Source organism: Lissotriton helveticus, chromosome 2_1 (genome assembly GCF_964261635.1).
Source record: "Lissotriton helveticus chromosome 2_1, aLisHel1.1, whole genome shotgun sequence".
Taxonomy (NCBI): domain Eukaryota; kingdom Metazoa; phylum Chordata; class Amphibia; order Caudata; family Salamandridae; genus Lissotriton; species Lissotriton helveticus.
In genome coordinates this window covers 789,723,449-789,750,248 of record NC_136059.1, presented here as the reverse complement: position 1 = coordinate 789,750,248, position 26,800 = coordinate 789,723,449, and the positions used below count along the sequence as shown (strand labels likewise).

At 41.5% G+C, this 26,800-nt stretch overlaps 1 protein-coding gene across 2 annotated transcripts in view; it reads left to right on the top strand.

Moving 5' to 3' along the window:
* Positions 1-701: 701 nt before the first annotated feature.
* Positions 702-26,800, top strand: part of MCC (MCC regulator of Wnt signaling pathway) — a 1,512,525-nt gene continuing 1,486,426 nt past the window's right edge. For both annotated transcript variants that reach the window (XM_078675515.1, XM_078675516.1), the window contains exon 1: positions 702-904. In XM_078675515.1, coding sequence (XP_078531641.1) covers positions 783-904 — 122 coding nt within the window. In that variant the 5' untranslated portion in view covers positions 702-782. The remainder of the gene's footprint in view (positions 905-26,800) is intronic.

Genomic DNA, 26,800 nt, shown 5'->3' with positions numbered 1-26,800 from the left:
TGCTAGTTTGTTATATCCTTAAATAAATCCAGCTACTTGTGAACGGTTGCTCTCTACTGAAATGTATTCTACAAATCAAAAAATCATACATTTATTTTGATTTGTACTTGAGATGGCCCTCTATTTACCTACTTTCATATTATTGTGTGACCACCACAGATATGTCTGTATAATTGACCTTTAACTGATTTTTTGTTATGAATGTTTACCTTATGTCCTGAAATGTTATAGTCATTGTCCAGAATTTGCCTCCATGCCAGATTGTCATCCAACACAGTAGTCACTTTTTTTCAACAAATTTCAATATGTAATCTGCATACTTCTTAAAACTTCATGCTCTCCCCTGCGAGTTATGGTTTCCATGGGACGGTCACAGCTGGGGGCCGCTGCCTCCCGAGCCCAGCTCCGTGCTCCGCAGCTGTGAGCAGCAGCGCATCACTCACACTTTGGCAGCTCTGCCCTCTGTACATTCCTCACTACTCTCAGTCTGTCACTCCCCCTTTCCCCGTCAAAAACAAGCGCATGCGCTCGGCGGCCCGAACCCCCTTTGAAGTAGCCGCGAAGAAGAGTGTGCGCGTGAAGGTGTCGCTCGCACGCGCCTGCCCCGGGGCTCCAGCTGCGCTGACAGCGGGGGCCAGCGGAGCGCGCGCCCGGACCTGCGCGCGGCGGCGGCGCGCCTGACCCTGCTTTGTGCCGTTGTTGGTTGCAGCTGGCTTTGCAGAGGGTGCAGTGCTTCTCCTCCACCAGGGCGAGGCGCAAGGTCCCGGGGGCAGCGGGGGGCCATGGCGACGGAGCCGGGGGGAAGCAGCAGCGGTAGCAGCGACACTTCGAGCACCGGCGAGGAAGAGCGCATGAGGCGCCTGTTCCAGACGTGCGACGGGGACGGGGACGGGTACATCAGCAGGTAACTCAGGGAGACATGCAACTCTGCCACAACTTCTCATGCCCGGCAGCATTCCTGAAACTTGGTGCGAGCGTGCTAGGGACGGAGGCGCTGTGCAGAGCGCGCGGGCGGCGCAGTAAGGAAGCTGCTGGCTGGAGGGTGGCTGGTCCTTGGTAGACAGAGGAGTCGTCCCGAACTGCCCCGGGAATGCATGGCACTAGCTTGGGCGATGTGCATTAGGAGAGCTGGTGGCCGAGTCCCTGTGGTGAGAGCACTGTGCCCTCCCGCATCACCAGGCCACTTTCAGACAGCAGGGGCAATCTCGCAAAGCTGGCAGAGTTGCACGTGAGGCTGCCACAACGTGCCAGCTCCAAGTAAGGCCGGTCTCAAAAGTGCCCAAGCTCAAAGTCATGTTTTGATGATGCTTTTAGTGACTCTCGATGGGTATCTGTGGTCGTCCCTGGAGGTTCCCTGTAATATCACTGGATACAAATGAGTTTGAGTTTTCTTTGAGTAGGGATTATATCACATTGCAACCTATAATGGCATATAAACATGTTCATATTATGCATACACATTTACGTTGTACCTATATAATTTGTACTTTACGCAGTTATTTGCAGCCTCTACTCAGCTATTAGAAATTAATCTGATGGTGCCTAATGAAGAGCTGTTGCTTTTTGTTTCAGTGAAATGCGAGATCTAGTCTGACATTTGCTACAATATTCTAAAAGCAACAGGTTGTGATGGTTTTACCGAGTATTGTTTGTTAAGAATATAAAAACCTACGTTTTCAGTTTTTTTCACACAATGCACATTTATAAACAAGCTGGACAGGATGTTTAAGTAACCAACTCGGAAAACATCATTATTTTTGCACACATAAATAAAGCTTACGTTAAACCGACATGCAGGGAAGGACACGAAGCTGTGCCAGACATGCATTCACGAAAGGCCATTCTTGTCTCAAACTCTCAACCAATCAAATGTTGAAAGTAGCCTAATAGGTATTCAGGTGTAGAGAAAATAAACATTACATGCAGTGGGAAAGTACAAGCTTGCAATAAACCTGGATTTGAACTTCTAGAATATACATACGTTGTGCAATGTTTTCTAGGCATTGTGCCATAAGGCTGCCCATTTGCATATGACCCCTCCACTCGTGCCAGAAGTTATTGCCTATAACCTGTTACATTAGCACAGGCCGGGGACTGGCAAAAGTTCTCAAAGCAAAGACATTTCTCAATTCACAGCTGTTCTGGAATGCATGTTTGCAAAAGTCACTGCTACAAAAACAGATAATAACTTTTATGGTGGAAACACAACATGTTTGAAGAAGAACTACGTGAGCCCTAAGTTGGTGAGGGGCTTTTTGTGAAAGAAGTATTGGTAGTTTTTCTTATACATCAGATATTCTGAATCAGAATAGAAATGAAATGAGTCGGTTAAATATAATGATGAATTTTGAATACAAATTGTGCATGATCTTTATTAGGATTCCAAGATTTGGGATATTATATAAATAACATAACACAAAAGTTCAAATTGGAAGGCACTGACGTCCTCTAAACAGTCTTCCTTTCCAAGATGCTGGGATGGTCGCTGTACTGATATTAGTCTAATAGATATTACAAATCAGCCCCGATGCAGACGAATGTCTTTAACATTTTACCCCCTTATGCAGCACTCCGTCTTAAATAGCCTGCTAGATTCTAACTTTTTGTCCGGATAGATATGTTCATTCAGTGGTAAATGATCAATTGTTTAGCACAGATTGAATAGCAGGAATAAACTAATTACAAGGGTGAGGGTCTCAGACAGCTAACCATTTACCCTTTCCGGAATTGTTGGTACTTTTAGGGTGTTTTTGCTAGCAGATGCAGGCATTTATAAATGAGAGATAGCACCTCAATTTGTCTACAGACTATAAATGAGAGATAGCACCTCAATTTGTCTACAGACTGTTGCACATAGTTTACTCAAGTTTTCACAAAAGATCTCCCCAGTTACTGAAAGTGGACACATTCATGTCTGTAATATGGACAGAAGCAGATCTTTCCCCATCATTTTGTCTCTCAAATTGCTGATGTACATTTTTGTTCTTTCTCTTCTTAACTACTGTTTTTCCATTCATGTCGGCCTGCCCAAATATATTACTGTCCCACTTCAGAATATGTAATATTCAGACATTCATGTTCTATTCTCTCTTCCTCGTCAAGCACACGTTTCTCCTTGTCCCATACAGCTCCGATGGCTTCCTATGTATTTTCAATCTTACTTTTTCTTTCTTATTAGTCTTTGAAAATGTTCACTCCCTGACCCCTTCTTATTTATGTTCTTTCGACTCTCATACTCATTCTCTTTACACCTTTTATCTGACATGAGATCATCTTGCAACTTATCTTGTTTTTCATTTATTTATTTTACTAGCACCTAATCTATGGAAGGACTTTCCTTTTCATGATTGACGTTCATCTACTCTGCTGATTAAAACTTGTTGAAAGTACTTCTTTTAGCTTCCTCAGTCTCACTGTGATTCTGTGGTTGTAGTGGTTGCCTCAATATCATCTCCCCAATTGTACCGTTTCATATTTTGCACAGAGCTTTGGATTTACTCGCTATAATAAAAAAATAAACAAATAGGACGAAATGCAAACAAATAATTTTGCAGGTGACCACAGAAGCAACATAATTTAACTGAAGCATCAGCTTGAAGTGTTGAGGACATTTTTGGATCGATGAAGACACATAGAGTCCAGATATGTTTATTCAGTGGGGTGGAACCTCTGACCACAATTGGGTAAAAAGAGTAAGGTTGGATAAACCTGCTGGATGGTAGTCAGGGAAGACATCACTTGTCTCCTGGTTCTGCAGTAACCAGTTTTTCTATTCAGGATTTTAAACAGGCATGGCAGCTAATTGGACCCTAATGTTACTGAGCCAGTTTTGTAATTGGCATAGACTTGTTTGAATCCATGAATGCGAATCATTAGTCGAAGTTGAGTGTGAATAATAATCAGTCAAGTTTAAATGTCTAGCCCTTCGGGGAAGGTACGGTTGAGATTAGCGATAGGAAGAAAGCAGGAAGTTAGTTGAGTATTATGAGCTCTGCTTTGAATAAAGAAAGACAGCTGTGAGTGGAGCATAGAGCCAGCATACATGGTGGCGTGGTCTCAGAAGGAGAGCTTCATGGTTCTCCAGCGTCAATCCCGCTACTGAGGTCAGTTAAGCTGATGTTTAAACTTGCTTCCATGTACTTGAAGAGCATCATCCTCACCGTGACCAGTACTGCTTTATGTCCCTGGACTCAGATATTAATGTGCTGTGCATGCAAGTTAATTCAGTGGTCTGTGGGGTCCCCAATCATAACTACTTTTAAATCTTAAAATTCTCTGTGGCTTGCACAGTACAGGCAGAATCATTCAGTGCTCACTCATGGCAGTAATTACCATACATTGTGAATTAAACTATCACTTGCTACTTTCATCAGTAGTAGACTTTGTCAAGGTTCGAAAAATTACCTAGAGACTGTGATGAAAGATCTCACGGATAAATACATTGATACAGGTGACTCTGCCATCAATGGCAACAAAAGCCATGCAGGATCAGCCATACATAGCTGCTTCAACGTACCATGTACAAATGTGTTTAGAGGTTTTTTTTTATCTGCTGTTCTTCTGCGTATCATCTTTTCTTTGGTAGTTGCTCCTGGTAAGGGACTGTTAAAAAGCTCAGCCTTGCCTGTGCACTGGCACGGGTAGGTGTGTCGAAATTGGGGGTGTTTAGGCCTGAGTGATTTGTATGGTAAGTGAAGTACAATGTGTAATGATGGGCGTTGGAATACATTAGGTCAGTGATGGTAGAGTTTAATGTTTAAAAAACAACTAGCGGATCTTTCTGAGGAGCCGAAAGAGGATTTGATCTCCGAAGGGAACCTTATATTTATGGAAACGTTACAAAAATCATAACAGAAAATGGGTTAAAAGAAGGTTGTCTGTCTGCTTCGCTATTACTCTCCCTCTACATTTATGATCTCCCCACTGTATTGAATGAATTGGGAGGGGATGCTCCGTAGTTAGGTCATCAAAATATGACATTGCTGCTTGACGCTGACAATATTGTGCTTATAGATCTGAACCTTAACGGTCTATAAAAACAATAGGAATGCTTGCAAAAAGACGCCTCCGATATATCAAAATGTCGCTCATTGATGGTGATACCTAAATGTTTGAAAGCAGAGGAAATGTTTAATAAAATAGGTATTATTTATTTTCTTTCTTAGAATGTAGGGAGTAGTGCTGAAGAGCAGGATTGCACTTATTCTAAAATACATTATTACCGAGGGAGGGACTTTTGGTTCTGGCCAGTCAATCAGATTCTTTTTTTCTGGCTGTATTTAATAGTACAGGAAGCATTCTCTGCTGTCACTTCTCAAGGTCCCTCTGGTGTGCCCTATAAACAGATCTTTTCCCTGGTGCCACCCTATCAGCTTCTCAAACAGCTGCATGGCACCTCCCCCTTGCTTTTGAAGAGAGGGGAACCAACCAGCCAAATATAAGTAGTAAATCACATACAATTCTGTTTCTATTTTACGAGGCCAGTAAAGAGGTGACATAGCCAGAGAATTGAGCTGTTGTTCACTTTGTATTAAGATAAGAGACTGTTGCTGCATCCGCATCACTCCCTATTTTGCCTAAAGAAGCAAGTGCAGGAAAGAGTGTCAAATAGCCTTATTGCGCTTATCTGCAGGTAACTGTCTGCAGCAATACACAATATAGTTTTGCATTGGAAGATAGTTGCCAAATTGAGTGGTTGCTGAGAGGTCATCTTGGAATAGTATTGTGCATAGTATATCACTGTTTTTTCACTCCAAGACAGCAAACATTGCTTCTAAATGCGGCAGCTATGTTGGAACTTTTAAACACCAACACTCTATGCACAGTTTTGCAAACTGCCCTCTCTCTGTTATTTGCTACGTTTCATTTCATTTGTCTATTGCAAATATATGCCTCCCATGGTTAGGTAGTGGCATGTTTTAATTTATCTGCCTGGATTCTTTTAAATTATCTTCCATGTGCTTTTTAGGTCTCGCCTACGCAGCGTGTAAGCGCTGCTTTGCAGTGACCTCTTGGAATCACTCCGGGCTTTTGTTGAAACTCATGCATGCTTTGCACTGTTTCCTATTAGTACTCGTGCATATATGGCGTTTTCCTTGCAGGAACGAGCAGTGGCGCTATCTGTTAGCAATTATCGTGACTGACGCTGCTCGCTCCTGCAAGGTAAGCGCTGTACATGCGGACTTTAACTTTCGCGGCCGCGGGCCGCTTGTCTTTTAGCACTTGTTTCCTTCAGGTTTTGGTGCCTAGTTCTTCTGTATGTCCACAAGAGGGCAGCACCACATTGCGGATTTATTTCCCACTATTTTCAAGTTTTGCCACATGCCTTAAATTTAATGTTTATGTTTGGTGATTTATAAGGACGCCACTAGCACATGTGTAGTGGGGCGTTTAAACAAAATGCGTTTCGATAACTGCATCCAATTGTTCTCATTTCATTTTGGAGACAACCTAAGTGGTTAGTCAATGACGGTTAACTGAAGTTTATAACGCACTCTTTTATGAAAGATAAAATATTAAATCTTTGCATCGCTCTTAACTTTAAGATTGTACATGCTTGAATTTCACTGATTCTTTTTCAACACCTCTCACAGTGAGTAGCTTTGAGAGTGAAGCGCACTGACGCTGTGTTTTGGAAGGGGTTTCTGCCCCTTCTTCTCGCCCCCTCTCACTACGTGTTCTGCGCTGCCGCTTCCTGGGCACTAATGAGTGATGAGAGCAGTGGTCCCTGCTGAATGGAAACAGGCTAAGCTTTTGCCGCTTTTGAAGAAACCAGGCCTTGATGCCACGGTTCCCGGTAACTACCGGCCTATTTCTCTTCTCCCTGCCCTGACTAAAATCTGTGAGAAAATAGTCTTCCGACAATTAGAAAGATTTGTAGAGTCCTCCAATGCCCTGCACCCAGCCCAATCAGGCTTCAGAGCTGCATATAGCACTGAAACGGCACTGGTAGAGATGACGGAGTCGATTCGGGAGTGCCTGGACGGGGGCGGCAGAGCAGTCCTGATCTTATTGGATCTCTCTGCCGCCTTCGATACCGTACCCCATGCGCTCCTCACCGCCAGGTTGTCGACTATCGGCATTGGCGGCAATGTCCTGGCCTGGGTGTCCTCATTTCTTTCGGGTAGGACACAACAGGTCTGGATGCCGCCTCATACCTCTAGTCCAAAACCACTCCTTACGGGGGTTCCACAGGGATCCACTCTTAGCCCCCTACTGTTCAACATTTATATCACCCCTTTGGTGTGTCTTGCGGAACAGTACGGGGCTAAGATTATAGGATATGCGGATGATACGCAGTTACTTTTCACCTGGCCTGACGATCATCTGGATATAGCAAAGGTCCATCTCTGCCTATCTTCAGTTTTCAGTTGGTTAACTCTGGCCCAACTAAAATGTAATGAGGATAAATCGGAGGTCCTCTTTTACGGGTCTTTCCCTCCTAGTTTTAAAAGTTCACTGTGGCCCCCGAATGTTCCATGTCCTAAGGAGATGGGTGGCCCTGCGAAAAACCTTGGGATCTGGTTTGGAGAGGACCTAAAATTTGAGGACCATATAAAAAAATTGACTGGAACGTGTTTTGCCACCTTGAGAATGCTCAGGAAATTTTTTCCACTACTACCTAGAGAGGCGAGGGAGACTGTCGCCCGAGCACTCATTCTAGCAAGGCTGGACTATGCGAACTCCCTGTTCAGCGGCATTCCAGCCTATCTGACCAAACGTTTGCTGGTCATTCAGAATGCCGCGGTCCGTCTTCTTTTTAACGTTCCTAGATGGAAGAGTGTTCGGTCTCATATGTCCAGCCTTCACTGGCTTCCAGTACCTCAACGCATCCTCTTTAAAACCTTAGTACTTGCGTTTAGAGCGACCCATGACCAAGGTCCAGCTTACCTAAAGAAAAGATTTACACTCTATGCCCCCACAAGAGAACTTCGATCATCTTCGCTATTTAAAATGACTCTTCCTCGATTTAAGCGAATCAGACTTGGGGGACAGTCCATTGCTGTGGTCGCGGCCCGTGCCTGGAATGCTCTCCCCTTTCATCTGCGCTCCAATCTGTAGCCCAATTTAAAAAAAATCTAAAAACTCACTTATTCAGTAGCAGTTCATAAATTGATCCTTGCTTATCCTTCTTCTCCTTTCCCACCGCGCCAGGATACTCCCCAGTAACAGTGCGCGCTACAAAATCATTTATACATACATACATACATCTGCGGGGGGCGAGGTGAGGGGGCTTGCGCCCCATGCTGCGAGAGCAGGAGCTTCCCAGCGCCAGCATGTAACGAGAGGAAGCTGCAGGGCTGGGTCCACCTTCATCCGAGCTCCCTTCCCTCCTTCAGAATTGAAGGCAGAATGAAAAAGATGGAGCGCAAGAAATGGCACGGGAGGATAACAAGAGAACGGGGTAGAACAGAAAGGGGAGGAGGGTTAAAAGAAAGGCGCAACTGCACAGGGAAAGAAAAATAGTATAAAGGAGAGGAGAGTAACTGTATGAAAGGAGGGCTGGTGGCCCGCTGCCCTTAAGGGGCTATGTAAGGGAACAGAGCGGCTTGCGGGTAACTGTAAGAGTTGTGCCCCCAGGCAGAAAACTGAGAATGGGGGCGGAGAGTAAAAAAGACAGAAGAAAGTAAGCACTAGAGGTGGGCTGTAGGAAAGAAGGCAAAGAAAGACAGAAGATCCCGCTCCTAATCTGCAGAAAGGTAAGTCCCTGGTGAACCTATCTCTTGTATCGACTCACAGTTCTGCTCTCGTCTCCTGTCATTCATAAGGTCCCAAAGGCGAGACCTATTGGCTATGCCAATGCTTGTTAAGTTTGTGTTTCTGTTTATTCTTGTAAATACTTGGATTGAAGAATGAGTCAATGAGTGGATGTATGAAAGCAAGGAAGAGTAACAGATTGCATGTATGTTGACTTATTGAGTATCTAAACTCAAGAGGCAATTTCAGTTATAAGCCAGACCATTTAGCACTTTAACATTGCAAATGCTTATATAAAATGCTTGCTTTTTTCTTTTTCTATAATTGGTGCTTCTAAGAAACTGAGACTTCTGCTGTAGAATACACCAGCGGCCCATGCAGGTAAGAGTGGTGGGCTGGTGGTGTCCTTTCGGCAGACGCGACAAGGGAAAATTAATTATTCATTTAATTTCCCCTCATGGTCATTTGTCGAATCCCCCCAACCCGCCCCACCACCCCACCTCACTTACCCTTATGGGCCGCAGCTGGCAGAATATTGGGAACCCAAAATTGTTTGTACCTACTTTATTGAGCCTATATTGAAAATGTAATTGCAAAAATATGGCATCTGGAACGTGTTCAAGGAAGCCTTTCTACCTGTGGGTTACAAAAACAAATTTAGAACGCTCTTATGATCACAGTGCAAGTCCACATATAACCCAGTGTGACTTATTCGATTGCTCTAAAGCATCTTTATCAGAATTTCAGTTTGGAGTACATGATGGTTTCTATTTTTACCCAGTGGGTTATACAGGTGCTGTATTTGTTCTACTATTATATCCTAATGGCGAATGTTTTTTGCATTTTATGTTAGAAACCCGTTTTGTGTGTTGTGTGGGCACCTAAAAGTGTTTCATATTTGTAATGTTATGTTATGTTAAGTAATTTTTATATAGCGCCGGTTCACCATCAGGTCTCTTCGCGCTTCTAGGGGGGAGTTTTACAACAAACAGTGCATATGAGCTGATGTGAGCGAGGTATTTCATGGTCAGTGCCTCCAAAAACAAGATGGTCTTACTCACAGACGGATGTCTTCGTGTGCAGGTAGAGATGGGGAGGGCTGGCTTTCCATACTCCCAGTCATGCATAAAACTTCACTCTTAGCTGGGCCAGTAGAAACCTGGGGCAACAGAGGACCGAATTAAGTGGCATTATTGACTAAATTATGAAGTCAGAACTATAAATTCATGTGTCATTATGTGGCAGTATTCTCGAGTTTTTTTTTGTCATTTTAAAAACGTGATACGAAAGGGATCCCAGTTCTGTGCCAAAAAAGGAATGTTTCTGAACAAAAATGACACACAATAGCTAGATTCTCTTGCAGATAATATTCATCAACAAGTAACAATGTTGCATTCGTCGGAAATCAAGCCTGCGCGCCCTGGCAAAGAGAAGTGAAATAGTTTTGTTTTTCTTTACTGTGATTTCTTTTTTGAAATAATTGCTTCTTGGCGAAGGATGTTCGTGGAGCAACATGCATTTTCACAATCAACATTTTCATTACAGAGAAGGAATCGTTATTTCCACTCTGTTTGAATTGCAATAGATGTGTAAGGGTTTATTTTAATAAAATCCTTTCTACAGTAGATCAGACGGGGTCATTAAAACTGACTAGGCTACAGGTTCGCTTACTAGTTTAATACATGAATTCAGCAATCAACAATGGAAAGGTGAACATTACACTTTTTGAATGTATCGGCCACTGCTTTGTACCACACATACCACTGTGTTTTTTTAAAGTAGGTTTTGATCCCTTTGAACTAGAACCTTTGTTGAAATCTGCAAATTATGCAGTAGATGTTGGACTATTGGCAAACTGGAAGCTGGTTGGGCAGCATATCATTTGTTTTGCTTGTCGTACACTTTGTCTATTGTAACATGAACTGTGACAGTGCCTGTCATCCTAACTGGGTTGCGTTGGACATTTGATTGACCAAATTACACCCGTGAATGAGGCACATCTTACCGTTACTTGGCAGCTGAGAACCGACAAGTCCTTATAGAAGAAGCACCTGGCGAGCAAAACTGAACTTCCATTTTCTTTCAGTTTGCAATACCTCCTATTGCAGTTTCCTCGTTAGGTAAAGCGTATCCTCTGTGTTTGAGGCATGTATGGGGCCGAAAGACCGAATAGTCTTTAGTTGCTTGGTCATCTCCAGGCTCTAATAGGTAAAGCCTCTGGAGTGGAAGTTGGCAGAGTGAACGCACCATCAAGCATCGCCATATTGTTAGGTTGACATCGAGGCTACTTTAGCGGCTTCCCTAACACCACATTAACAACAATACAGAAACAGAGAAAAAATGTGCACATATTATATATAGAGGGGCTTTGGGTCAGCACTTTTCATCAACTGGTCTGGATCATTCACATTTGGCTTCCAACCTGCACAGCATACAGCACTGGAGCAATGGGTTAGCGCATTCGGACATTGGCTCTTCTACACTGTGAATGATGGCATTTGTTTGTCATTTCAAATCAACCCTGTTCTCATAGGACAAAATCTAGCTAACATACTAAATTCCATGTTCAAAACTGGTATATACCCGTCCATCTGGAAAAAGACAGTCATTAAGCCTCTTATCAAAAAGGCCAACCTCGACCCTTCAGACACAGCCAGTTATAGACCTATTGCATCTCTGCCTCTACCAGCAAAAATTGCAGAGAAAGTTATGAACATCCAACTGGCTCATTTCATCAAGCAACACCCGCTATTAGATGATACCCAGTTTGGCTTCAGAAAGGGACACGGCACAGAAACCGCCCTCATTAAGGCTTCTGATGAGATCAAAAAAATCTTGGATACTGGAGGAGCCACAGTTCTCGTCCTGCTGGATCTCTCAGCAGAATTTGACACGGTCGACCATGCAACTCTGATCAACCGTGTCGCTGCACTAGGTGTCAGTCATAGGGCCAAAGATCTTCTTGCATCATTCCTGGCTAATCGATCACAATCAGTCAAGCTTGGCACTTTCACCTCCCCCCCCCCCCCCATTCACTTTTCCTTGCGGGGTACCCCAGGGATCCTCGCTAAGCCCGACCCTGTTTAATATCTACGTGTCGGACTTGGCGAGGGTCATCAAAACCTATTACATGGGTGTTACCTCATACGCTGATGACACCCAATTAGTTTTAACAATACACAACGATGGTGCTAGGGTTGCTGCCAACTTTCAGAAGGGAATGCTTGCTATAAGCTCATGGATGGCGGACAACTCCCTTAGACTGAATTCCAGCAAGACAGAAGTGATGATTTTTGGCAATCTCACACCCGCCTGGTCCTCTCAATGGTGGCCAGCAGGCTTAGGGACTGCCCCTGCCCCAGTCACAAAAGTAAGAAACCTCGGGTCATTTTTGACACTAAACTGTCATTTATGCATCATGCCAATTCTGTAGTCTCTTCAGCCTTCCACACCATTAAAATCATAAAAAAACTTCTCCCATACCTCCCATCCTCAGCCGTTAAAACCTTGATTAGCACTCTCATCATGTCCAAAGTGGATTAATGCAATAGTTTATTTGTTAACGCACAAGAAAGAGTTCTCAACAAATTTCAGCTGATACAGAACGCAGCAGCCAGGCTTCTGACAGGCACTCCCAAATTTAGACCCATCTCCAAAGTAGTACGCCAACTCCATTGGTTACCGGTCAGAAACAGAACTAAGGTTAAGGCATTATGCCTTGCTTATAAAGCCATTCACCCCACCGGACCTGATTTCCTTAAACAATCCCTTCGCCCTTACAATCCTCCCAGACAATTACAATCCTCCACTGCCAATTTCCTGACTGTTCCTCGCACAAAAAAAGTGTCCTGGGGCGACAGATCTTTCCTCTGTGCCACTACCAAACTCTGGAACAAGCTCCCCCTCCACATCAAGACTAGCCCTACATTGCTCACCTTCAGTGAACAGATAAAGACTTGGCTTTTTAATCAATAATCCAGTGTAACTACCTATCTTGCTGTCAGTCCTTAGCGCCGAGACACCCTTGGGTATTTGTGCGCTCTACAAAATGCATAAATAAATAAATAAATAAATAAATGCACACTTGACTATAAAGAAGTGCACTTAACTGCCCAGGGTAGTGAGCCAATCATTTATATTGCCATTGCTTTATACTTGTAATTTCTTTTTCATAACCGAGTTTATTGCTTTGAAAATACACCCTGGCATCTCATCTTTACAATATACCTTTGCTTTATTTCTATTTTTGCACCCTTCCACACCAGTGTATACTTTCAAAAATGTATTTTTTTATGTGTATACTTTCAATTCTTTATCATTTGTTTTTTGGTTACACTTGTTTGCTTAAACTATGCCTCCAGGTTCCAGTAATTCAAAGCCAATAGCCCCTTTCTGTGTTGTGCTTTTAAGCTAAAAAGGGTTTATATACCGCTTCTGAATACACCTGCCTGCTAGTAAGTTAACATTTTTATTACAAACCTCTGGTTACCATGCTTAAGAGACATTTGTTTATTACTTTGTGGAATTAGTGCAGTATTTCTTTTTAATTAACCAATGCCCCAGCTTGCCAACTTCAGACCTATTGACATCCAATGCTTATGTGGCGTTTGAGATAATTTTGATTTAATAAAAATGTTTTTTTCTAATATTAGGAAGACTTCTACACATAAACGGAAACACTTTACAAAATTGTATTTTCCTCCTGTGCTTGACCCACTCACTGTTTTCATTTCTCCACTGTCATTACACATACAGAAAAGTGCACTTATGAAATGCTTCTGAATTGACACGCTGTTCTTGAAGAGCTTTGGAGGAAGTCGTATGCAGCATTCAATGCCTTTCCTGCTTGTGTTACAATACATAAATGAAATCGACATTATTTTTGAGTGTATCTAGATTTATGCTGACATATCCGATGTCCTTAGATCGAAGGGGCTGATTTTAATATTCAGTGAGGGGATGAAACTGTAATAGTGCTAGATGACGCTGTATTACATTTTGTGTTCTAATTTGTCAATTTGTTAAATGATGTGTGGTCATCTTATGCTGACATTGTGGTTTTCACTCTGTATTTTACCATTAAAAGCCCTGAAATTGGAAGTGAGCCGGTCTGGTTTGCTCCGACTCTTTGAGAACAGAAATATATTTGTTCTTAGGCTTGACTTCATGTCAGACTATTTGCTGCATCTGTTTGTGCCTTCTGCTAATTTCCTATATTCATTTACCGTGCATTTGACTATTACTTTTGCCTTCTGCATTATTTATTAAACCTTTGTGGTATGCAAATGTAGAAGGCTCACGAGTCATGGAAACGTTTTCTGAATTCCTATTTATGTATATGTGAAGACAGCTCTGCATGGGTAATAGTACGCAATACAATTGTCAAGGTGCAGTGTATTTGCATAGTTGTTGTAGTGCCATGGTGAGACCTCACTATCATTTATACAAATATGTGTACTTCAGTAAATGGCCATCTAAAGTAAGGGGCCTTTTCACAAAGGTAAATATGGCCATAAACCTAAGTTTACTACCAAATTTGCATCTGTGAATTCACAAAGGAATTCCTAGCAGGCATAGCCCATTTACGGGGGCGGAGCTCTCCGTCATATGTGCAGAGATCTGCAGCAGTACTTCCACTAAAAAGATGGGGAAATTAGTGTTTAAATTGTGGCCTTCCTTGAAAGTTTGAGAACACCCGCTAACATGGAGGGTTGTTGGCATTCAGAAACTATGATCAGACCCCTTTCCTACCTGGAAATGGTTTGAGAATTTCTTCAGCACACAGTTGCTGTAATTCCCCTTTCAGGGTAAGGAAAACACATCCACCACATTTTTTTAAAGTGCATTTGTAAGCGAGAATTCATTCCTCCTGCTTGGAGTTTTCCACCACTGATATATCTCTACAGAAGAAATGGAAAGAAAAGTTAAGAATCTTGTGATTCACAATGGAATCCACAAGAATCCTGCACCAGCTACAGCTTTGCATGCTAATTCTAATTGGAACTGCTGAATTCCAAAAAGTAGGAAGTCTGCACACACACTTGGAAGTAAATCTGTGAGTACGGATTTGCTATTTTTTTTGTGAGTAGGGTCCAAAAACGTTTCTATCTGGATAACTATCAAGAGACTCGACTCTCAATCTGTTTGAAACAAAGCCCCATAACGTCCAGTGCAGTGAACCAAAGCTGCATTTACATTATTTCACTCATGCCTATGCTCGCCGGTGCACAGCTCTGGACATGTTGTCCACACCCCTCATTGTTCCCAAGGATGGTAGAGCGACTGAGCACACCAGACTTGGGACAAGGTGGTGCACTAAATGCAAACTGCAGTTTGCTCTGTGAATGTGAGGCATGGATACATGCAATAAAACATTTAAGCTGTTAAATAACTTAAATCCTTGTTATGCAATATCTAAAACAAAATAAAATTTAACTATGCTAAAGTTGTATACCCAAAGTTTTGATTTGTTTTTTGAAATTATGGTCTTTCCAGCTAGTTCGTGGTGGTTTACCAACTGGAAATGTGACATGATTGTAGCTGGGATTTCGTTTTGGAAAATGTGTCTTGATTCTGGGTTCAAAGACTAGAAAGGAAAGTGTACAATGATGCAAAAGGAAGCTTTAAATATGGATATTTTGCTAGTTTTCATCCATTTATATAACTATATTTTTCCCTAATTGTAAAATATTTGTGAATAAAATATGTGCCCGTTTTAAATTAGACATTGCCCATGTGTCCGGAAATCTACACCAATTTCCCAGGAGTCGCTTTCCACCTTTAGAGTTCAGTTAATGCCCTACTAAATCAAGCTTAGCTCTGGTTCTTAATAAGCTGTGTGTGCTCGGATATTTAATAAAAGCAGTGCTAAGGTAGCGTAAATTGAGAACTTGTGTAATTGTCATGACATTTCAGTAACACAATTTATTTAAAGGAAAACTATAGCAATATTTTGCTTTGGTTTTAATGCAGGTAGTACGGCGAACTCACTGGTCTTATTGAGATAAATAAGTTTAGATAAACAGGCTTTGGATGAACTGCAGGAATTTCTGTTCGCTCTTACTTTCCTTCTAGTGTTTGTTCATTAACTCTTTCCGGATAGAACATTCGTAGCATCAAAAGGTGCTCTGAGAACAATCTGGTCCTATGAATATGGATTCACCAAATGCCACGGTTTACGGAAGTGACATTGATTAACATCAAAGGAAATGACATCATATGAACGTTAACATAATGTCATCACTGGAAGTGACAGTGTGTGCACTTTTGCCAAGATAACATCACAGCAAGTGATATGGAAGTGGATGGGAAATTTGAAATCGACCCTCCCCCTTAAAAAACAAAACAAAACAAAATCCTACTGAAATAGCTCCTACGAATGCCACTAGCGTCAACCAGTATTTGCAGATATAAGGATGTAGGGCCTCTTATTGTTTGTTGCATGGTCTGATTATGCCAATCAAACATCTTATAATGAGATTTGTAGCCTATCAATGAGATTCGTAACCACAAGTTATCTAAGTGGCTATAATTTTGAACCACTCATACTAGTAGGCAAACATTGCCTCTTGCAATCACTCCCGAAGACAATAATAACTTGTTTTTTATATGGTTCTCCTTACTGCTTTTCTGCTATTTATAAGTGTTGTAAATAACAGGTGTTATATGTACCAAATGTAATGGTACTCAATATACCAACTTCAGGATGACTGAAGGCTGAGTGAGCCTTGTTGGTATTCAGTGTTCCAACTTGCAGGGCCAGAACCCCTTCAGCGTTACATTTCAAACCAATGCTTAGTTCAATAGGATTGAAAGCAATAAGCATCCAGTGCATGATATATATATATATATTTGTTTTTGTTATTTCACAGCATGCTCATGTCACAGCAAACAAAGTGAAAGCAGCGTGGCTAGTTTCACTTTGATAGGTTTTTGCAGGGCATATCCCTGCCCTTGTGCACTATTCAAGATGGGACTTTCCAGCACTGCCTCTCCCTAGTGAATCCCTTCTTGGGGATAGTACAGAGGCCAGGATCCCTAAGCAGGGATCCACCCACTAGACACCAGTGAAATTCATTGTTGGGTTGGGGCAGTGCCACCTCTGGAAATAGGCCAGTCACCCCTACCAGGGTGCAATAGTTTTTCTGCCCCTGGGGAAAATAGGGGTTGTTTACCCCCAATCTGACCCATGTAAGCCCACTAGACACCAGGTAAAGCTGGCAGATTGGTAGGGTTTACTTACTCCAACCTGTTCCCCATCCCAAGGCATGCAGCAAGTACACACACTGGGGAAAATGGTTTAAAAAAAAAGGAGGACTGCAGCGGCCGGCCCAGACATCAGGCCAAGCCCCACGTCAAAACAAGCCCAACAGCTTTATTGCCCGCCTTGGGGCAGATTGGTGGGTTTGCCCCAATTCTTCCCGCCATTAAGCTCAAACCCCCTCCACCTGAGGGGGGACAGAAAGTCCACTAGACGCCAGGGTATAATGTCTAATGAAAGAAAAGGCGTGGGAACCCAGGCATCAGGCTAAGTCGCTCTGCAGCACAGGCCCATCAGTGTTTCTGCCCCCTACTTCCCATGAAGGAAGATTGGAGGTTTTGCCCCCAATCTGCCTCCAGGGGAGGCAGAAAGTCTACTGGATGTATATATTTAAATAATGGTTTAGGGGCTGGCCTGTCCTGCCAGGATACACACCCACCACTAAAGCCCCAACATTCTCCCTGCCCTCTTGAGACTAGCATATCCCCATCCCCACCCACATGGCAAGCAAAGGGAAATTTTGGTTATTTTAGTTTCGCCGTATGGGCAGGAAGAGATGGTGTATTTCCCAAGTTCCACTCACTTACCATGGAAATTGCTGCACTATGGAGGCCTGTGTCAGCTGCATCCAGGGAACCCTAATAAATACAGAAATTTCTGAAAAGTAGACACCCCGGAGAGTCCAGGGTGATGTTACGAGTTTTTCACACTCTCATTATTATCTAGAATGCCCTCCAAAAAATCAAACGTTTTCTGAAAACACACTTTTTCATCACATTTTGTGAAGGAAGTTTCCTACATTGGTTGGGATCCACAAAAATGCCGCCCACTCAACATTCACACACGTCTTTAAATAAAACAGTACACCTGCTTGTGTGGCTAGGCCTTGTGACCAGGACAGGAACAGATGAAAACTCTCATCATATAAATTCAACATGGTCTTCGCATGGTTCCCGGTAGGAGTTCACTTTATTAGTTACTTTGGGTAAGCCATGAGCAATTTATCCAATTAACCCTTGCTGAATTTGGAATTTTGTCTAGTTTTTAGAAATGTATAGCTTTCCAGTTTCACCCATAGGTTTCACATCTGTTTCACCACGGTCTACAGGTATGCAGAAACCGCAAAAAAATATAAAAAATGGGTTGCTACTTAGAACAATGCATAAACTGCAGTACAAAATGTGTTTTTTTTATAACTCTGGGTGCTCCTGAAAACTGTGAAGAAAGTGATGATAAAACATTAAATCTTTTGTTGGTGACATTTTTAGAAAAAAATATATGCTTTCTTGCAAAGCAGTTGTTTTCCATTTTTGGTCTCTCCAGGGAATCCGCAAACCATGGATACCTATAGAATCCTTGACATGTGGGGAAATAAGGATAGAAATGTACCATGGATATCTCTAATGGAAATAATTTTGAGGGGTTAAGCGCAAGGTGCTCCAAACATAGGACACAGCAATGGGACGGGAAAAGCCTCCGTATCTAAGAGGTTAACCTCATTCGCAATATATTTGTATGCAACAAAAAGAACAACAATGTTTTCATAGTTGACATATTAGTGTAAGGTGTGTGCAACCTAAATGAAAAAATTTAACTTACACTAGTACACCCTTCTAAACACTATGCTGTGGCTCGAACAAGCCTTGATCTTCACATGTCTGCAGTTCCAGCACATCACCTCCAATGCCCAACACCCTCCCCCCAAATCGTACCTTAAATCCCACTTGCATTTTACAGAGAGATAGGATGATTTACTTTTGAAATGTCCCTCTCTACCTGCCTCTGTCAGTGATCCCATGTTCCTTTGATGGACCCCATTGACTAAATTCATGTCAGACAGGAGGTACGACCTAAGGCTTCCTTTTGCATGTTGGTGCTGACCTAATAAGCACCAATCTGCCAGGTTACCAAGGGGTTTCAAGTAACATGCCAGCTGATGCACAGAGGCCACAGTAACATCTGTCTGGTGACCCCCAAATGACATCCATGCCTTGTTCCAAAACGTTTTATTCGCTTTCTGTATGCATTCTTATGAGTAGGAGAGCTGGACTTTTGCATGACTTTGTGTAATTTTAAATTATCCTCTGGATTGTTTTTCAATGCCGTTTTTAGGACAGCTCTTTGAGACTGCTTTAGCTGTCATTGTTTTCCTCAAAACATCGTACATACTATACATGCATAGAAGAGCTTTTGGTCAGCGGGCTTCATACATTGATTGGTCTGTTAAATTGTCATTCATATTTTGCTCCTCATCGAGCAGTGGGTTGCCCCATTTTGCCCATTGTCTTCACTTTGAGTAACTGCATAAAGCCTGTGCACACTGTTAACATCTTCCTAAAATAGTTCCTTTCTCTTCAGTTGTAAAGCATGTTTAACGTTTTTTTTTTTTAATTTGTATATTAATATTAAGTACTGCCAATTTATTTTGCCAATGACCACCTGCCAGATTACGATTTCTTTGGTCTCTTGCGGGGTTCTTCGGCGGTCCCACTGCAGTGCCTATGAAAAAGGCACCACAATGGGACGCCAAAGTGAGTTCCTGCACGTCATGGACTGTAAAGTCCATGTTGTGCAGGAGCTGGACGTGCATGCAGACAGGGGGGGGCACACCATGGGCCCCCCTACATGCACCCCATGGCCCAGATGTGACAGGGGATCCGATAGGGCCCTTTTGTTTCCTCTCTGCCACAGTTTTCATGGCAGGGTCACCGCCATGGAAACTGTGGTGGAGAGGAAACTCGTAGAATACTTTGCGGGCCACACGGCCCCACAAAGCATATTGAGGCTTCAAGACTGCCGCAACACCATCAGGGATCTCTATCCATGTCAGTTGCGGCAGTGCCAATGCGGTCTGTCTGCCCTACTAGTAATAGGGCGGTCGGACCACCGGTGCGGTAGTAGCCGTTCCGCCACCGTGAGTTTGGTGTTCATTGGAACACCAAACTTATAAGGCCCTTAGCTTTTACACAATTTGAAAGGACTCTCATGGAATATTCCAAGCACAATAGGATAAGCAAGCTGGATTCCATCCTGGGGTGTTTGTGGCGACTTCCATCTCATCACATTCCACCCAGTGATAAAATAGTCAACCAAGATTATATTTTCCAAAACCTTTGACTGAAAAGCCATGGATTTGACAGACAGTTTATTTAATCTTGGTGTGCAATTTGACAAAGCACCCTCTCTGTTCTCAGACTGCATAAAGCAGTCCTTTTCATTTTGCCTTTCTGCCCCTTCAAATTAGATTCAGTCTTATAACATTACTGAGAATTTCAAATGGAAGACCAGAATGGAAAGACACAGTTACACGGGTCCTACATTCTCGGGTCATTGACAGCAGAGTCTTTTATCCAGGTTAGAAAATAGTTTCATGCTGAGCAGAAAATGTACCACCCAGGTTACCGAGATTGTGCATGTGCAGACTTCAGACAGCAGTTACACATAATGATGGCAAGGTCAAATATAAATCTGAAATACTTTGGAAATGTACTTATTATCTTTTTCAGTACCAGCTTTCTGTTTCACAAAAAGACAGAGGTAGTTGTCTGCAAATCAGTCTGAGCCAACCTTTAGATATCCGCATGAAATCGTTTGCAGGTGCGCTGATTTCGCCTCAGCTGTGCATTTTTTCACCTTGTCCTCCACATTAGCAGCTCATGCAGCAGCAGTGCGGTGCGCAGATTCTGCAAAGGCAGACGCATCACAAAAAAACACACGGGGGCAACAGCACAGAGTCCTTTATTCATTTCATACCCAGAAATGGAGTGTGCAAACTTGAGTCTCACAGAACAGCGTCCCTCAAACAGGCACAAAACATTTTGGCACAGGCAATAGCAGTGCAATTCAGGCACAGTACGAACAGAAAATCTCTCGCACATAAACCAGGTGTTGCTCGGTTAGTGGCTTTGGGGATCCAAGCTGTAGCACAAGCAACCTGTTGTAGACGAGCTCACGTTCTAAAGGTATAGACTGAAATCTCATAAATGTCCTGTAATCAATTACTCTAAAGTAAATAGTGGGCCTGTTAAAGGAGATTTAATGCAAGATAGAAGGAATAACCACGTGGTTGTCCCATAAATACACAGGATTGCGTTGTGTGTTCAATTCATTCTGCTCCAATGGATTGTGTTACAGGCAAGGTCCGAATGCTTAATATTGAAACTTAGTATTCTATTCAGATAAACATGACAACATATTCTATGAAAGATTAATGGAAATACCGGTGTTCGGTCAAAGAGAATCTTTAGCATAGAACGCAGTTAAAACAAGCATTTGCAATGCAATAGTTCTTGCATTTGCGAAAGTTTGAGCTATTGGCATTGTAAATGACAATGCCTTATTTTTGTGTTTTGAAAACCCACAAGCAGTGCGTAAACAGGCACTTTGTACTTATAATCATTGCTTATTTTATTTATTTATTTATTTTGAAAGTTTTATAGAGTGCGAACAACACCCTTGCGGGTATCAGAGCGCTTTACAGTAAATGTGTATAGCTGGTGGGTCGGAAGGGTAGGGCCTGGTTTTTGAATCCCGACCTCGGCGCTTGACATTGTGTTATCTTGGCCAGCTCATTTAATCTGCCTGCGCCTAAAACAGGAAAACGTACCGTGCGTGAAATATATTCTCTTTTAAATGGAGGTGTTCTGGAATCCGTGGCTGGGGTCTGCTGGGGTCTGCTTCGGTGTGACTGATCTTTGCTGCATGGACAGCAGCCTGGGGCGTAACACAGGTCCCGGCAGCCCCCGCCGATCAGGGGGAGCAAGCTCCAAGGTGCCCCCTCAGCACAGCACTCTGGGCGGGGAACTCCTGACTGAGCCCGTAGGGGGCCCCTCCGCGTACCTTGCAGGGAGGTCCCCTCAAGTTTCGTCACGCCAGTAGGAGACGAAAGGGTTAATCGTTGTGTCGGCTGTGTTCATCCCTTGAAGGTGTATTTGCCTTTATTACTAATCACAAAAGGAAGGTCCCAGGGGTATATTAAAGACTCTGCCTGTTGAATCCCCTGAACAGAATTGACACCAACAAAAATCAACAGTGAGTCTGCACACACTAACAAAGTACCCTGAAACAATATTCTAAGGAAAAGTTAATCAAAAACGAGTTCCCATCAGTCCACCATCGAGACCGCCCTTCATCATCTGGGATCTCTTTAGACACATATGACTATTGCTGTTAAAGGTGAAAAAACCTGCACTGGCTGATAACAAACCATGTACCAGGAAAAAACACAGCAATTATGTATGATGTGAAAGAAGACGTGTCTGGTGGAGTACTGAATAGCAGTGCAAAGAAAAAGTGTATGTGAAAAGAATAAGAAAAGGGGTTCTAAAATTAGGTCGTGTTCAGGGACAACAACTTTAATAAACACCGTCACACTCCTAAATCAATAAAAACAGTGCAATTAAGTGGCGTAACAAATAACCACTTAGTAGAAGTATAAGGTCGACATGTTTCTGCAGTCTAATAGAGTCTCGAGATCTCCTGCTGCTTCCTCAGGACCATTAGTGGTACTGCTAGATAAGATCAAAGGATCAAAGAATAAATAAACCATATCACCTGGATAGTGTAGGTTACTGTGTAATCATCTTCCCATCCCACTCAATGGGAAGGAAAAGCCCCACCTCACCTGGCGCGAGCTCAGGTAGATGGATGCACCGCACTATCCGTCGGTACACCGGTCGTCCCTCTAAGCTCAATCTTGGGGAGGAGATTGAGCTTAGAGGGACGACCGGTGTACCGACGGATAGTGCGGTGCATCCATCTACCTAAGCTCGCGCCAGGTGAGGTGGGGCTTTTCCTTCCCATTGAGTGGGATGGGAAGATGATTACACAGTAACCTACACTATCCAGGTGATATGGTTTATTTATTCTTTGATCCTTTGATCTTATCTAGCAGTAGCACTTATGGTCCTGAGGAAGCAGCAGGAGATCTCGAGACTCTATTAGACTGCAGAAACATGTCGACCTTATACTTCTACTAAGTGGTTATTTGTTACGCCACTTAATTGCACTGTTTTTATTGATTTAGGAGTGTGACGGTGTTTATTAAAATTGTTGTCCCTGAACACGACCTAATTTTAGAACCCCTTTTCTTATTCTTTTCACATACTTTTTCTTTGCACTGCTATTCAGTACTCCACCAGACACGTCTTCTTTCACATCATACATAATTGCTGTGGTTTTTCCTGGTACATGGTTTGTTATCAGCCAGTGCAGGTTTTTTCACCTTTAACAGCAATAGTCATATGTGTCTAAAGAGATCCCAGATGATGAAGGGCGGTCTCGATGGTGGACTGATGGGAACTCGTTTTTGATTAACTTTTCCTTAGAATATTGTTTCAGGGTACTTTGTTAGTGTGTGCAGACTCACTGTTGATTTTTGTTGGTGTCGTATTTGCCTTTATGCCATTGATAAAAGGAAACATAGCACCTTGCTAAAGATGTCAATTGAAACCTTTGTGGGCGGAAGTTAAGACAGAGCTGGAGTGTCCCAGCACATGGGTGTTGGTTACGCACCTCCAAGGTGTACACAGCGCTAGTGCTTTTAAGTGTCTTGGGAACTGCCCCGCCCGAATAGTGCTGCTGGCGAAACTTTCAAGTTCTCTTCTTGCAACACTGGCTTTACGATATGATACCAAGAAATAAAGATATGCGATGGATGGCAGCTTACTGTTAACAAGGCACTTTGTAACCCTTCGATATGGACTCGGATTAGAAGGGAAACCATCTTTAGGCACCTGACACTTGTTTGACTAAATACAAGAATGCACCTGCCAGGTAGGGGTGGAATAGAACATGTAAAATGTAATTTTTATGTACCCCAGCAAAAGCTGGCCCTGAACATGTCCTTGTGTTTTTTAAAGTCTGGCCTTTGTAACCGCTTTAGTTGGCTCACAAGACTACTGTATTTTTTCCCAGGGAATTATACATAACATACTCCCCCATAAGGGTTTTGGTCAGTATCCCTCTTCCATTGATGAGTATAGCTGTCATTCGCATTTTCGTTGAGCCCACCCTCCCACGTACAGCAGGGAGAAATGGGCCAGTCCTCTTTACCCGCGGGCTGCTTTCACTTTGAGTAACCGCACAAAGCCTGTGCGCATTGTGCACTTCTGCCTACAATCGTTCCTTTATTACTGGTTCAAAGTGTGCTTTTTATTTATTATTATATTAACTTTAAATATCAGCTATCTATTGTGCCTTCATTTCTTTATAACGTTTGTTATAAATAGTTTAGGTAACATTGTAACAATGTAGCAGCCTGTGACTTAAATGCTTTGTTATGTGACGCTTTAATGTAGATTGCCTAATAAATAGTGACAATAAAATGCATGGCAGAACTGAAATGTTTTTGTTTGAAACCATTGTTTGTAAAGCTGCTGCATTGGTGAGTGTTTTTTACTTTAAAAGTTATTATTGGAAGTACGTTTAGGTGACGACATATCATAGTTTTTCCATTTTATTTTTCTTCCATAAACTTGAGATAAAAAATTAAAAAAAGTAGCCATCAGACCAGCCTGCCAAGGCCAGACCTACGGCTTTGCCTATGTTTGTTCATTTTGCATTTCCCCAGAAGATATTTGATGTTTGGTTGTTTTCTATAGTATTATAGAGCAGCATGTAGAAACAGGATGCAACATTCATAAAACAATGTCTCTACATGTTATAAAATGTTTATATTTGGAAATCACAGTGCGTTTTCTACCAGTCGAGCACTGCCATTCATCTTTTGTGATTTACTTTGTTATTCTTGTCTAGCATGTGTGTTTTGGGAAAAAGAACATTGATGTTGTACAGTAAGCTAACATTCTGTTCAAAGTTTGGGTTTCAGTGACTGGTGAGTCTTACAATGGTTTGATCGGTGAGTAGTGAACTGTCAACCGCTGGCTGTTAGTTGATGTACAGTAACTGAAGCGTGATGAGTTTTGTTTGATTTTGTTATTCTGCACCCCTTCTTGTGTTTCTCAACAGTGTGTATACAAACATTGACGTATATATATATATATATAGTCCGATTCTTAAGTGAAGTCGGGAGTGGTGGGAATATATATATATATATATATATATATATATATATATATATATATATATACACACAGACGAATAAAAAATAAATTCTGTTATAAATCAAACAAACTATTTAAAAATCTTTAAATTTAATTTTACCACTCCAGTCAGTGCAATAGTAGGGAAAGTGTGGGATAGCGGAGGGGTAAAATGACTATTCCCATGCCAATGAGTGCAACAGTAGGGAAAGTGTTGGATGCGGAGGGTGAAACTTACTATTCCCACTCCAGTGAGTGTAACAGTCTGGAAAGTGTCGGATAGCAGAGGTGTAAAAATTACTATTTCCACTCCAATGAATGCAACAGTAGTGAAAGTGTTGGATTGCTGAGAGGTAAAACTTACTATTCCAACTCCAGTCAGTACAACATTAGGGTAGGTGTTGGATTGCGTAGGGGTAAACATTACTATTCACACTACAATGAGTGCAACGGTAGGGAATGTTTTGGATAGCAGAGGGGTAAAACTTACTATTACCACTCCAGTGAGTGCAACAGTAGGGAAAATGTTGGATTGTAATGGGGTAACAATTGATATTCTAACTCCAGTCAGTTCAAAACTAAAAACAAACAAAATATTAACAACAAAACAATTAAAAAACTAAATAAATAAAAAAAGATAAAAAATTAAAATACGAATATATTTAATATTACAAATTAAAACATATATGTTAAATGCATATGATATGTACCTACAAATAGTATATTAAATAAAATAACAAATTATTTCCAAACAAATACATATTTTTTATTTACTATCCTATAGCACCACACAATTCACAACCCACATCTAAATTTTAATGTACTTGCATAATTAACATAATTAATTACCAATTAAAGAAATGTTATTTATTAAAAAACAATTTAAAACCCATTGAAATTAATAAACTTTCCACACTTTAACCCCTTAATTCCCACAAACCACTGGTAAAATTAAACTGTAAAAAAATTAATTACACATTAAAACTTACTTTCAATAAAAAAAACTTTCATTACACAATTAAAACTTATTTTCAATTAAAAAACTAATAGTATATACAAACAAATTATAAAGTAAATTAAATTAATTTACCCCCAACCTTTACCCCTAAAAAAGTAAAACCCACACTCCCCAAAAATATAAACTACCCTAATTATATATCAATTAATTAATTAACATTAATGATAAACCAATTATTAATTAATTAAACGTAAATTACTCCCCACACTTTACCCCTATAAACCTCATAACCCACACTTACAATAATTACGCAAATTCCATATTTAATTTTCAATGAATTAATCAATATTAATTAAGAACAAATTATTAATTAATTACAAATACATTACTTTCCACCCTTTACTCCATAAACCCCATAACCCACAACTAAAAATAAATCATACCAATACCATAATGATCAATTAATTAGATAATATACTTTAACAACTAATTATTAATTAATTATTAAAACATAGATGACTTCCCACCTTGTACTCCAATAAAACCCACACCTAAAATTAATTACACAATTTCCATCATTAACTTTCAATTAATTAATATTAATTAAGAGCTAATTAATAATTCATTACAAATAAATTACTTCCAACCCTTTACCCCAAAAACCCCCCACAATCCACACCTAAAAACAAGCACACAATTACCATAATTAATTAGCAATTATTTAGTTAATATAAATTAACAACTAGTTACTAATTAAACATAAATTACTTCCCACCCTTTACCTCTTTAAACCCCACATCCCGCACCTAAAATTAACTACACAATTTCCATAATTAATGTTCA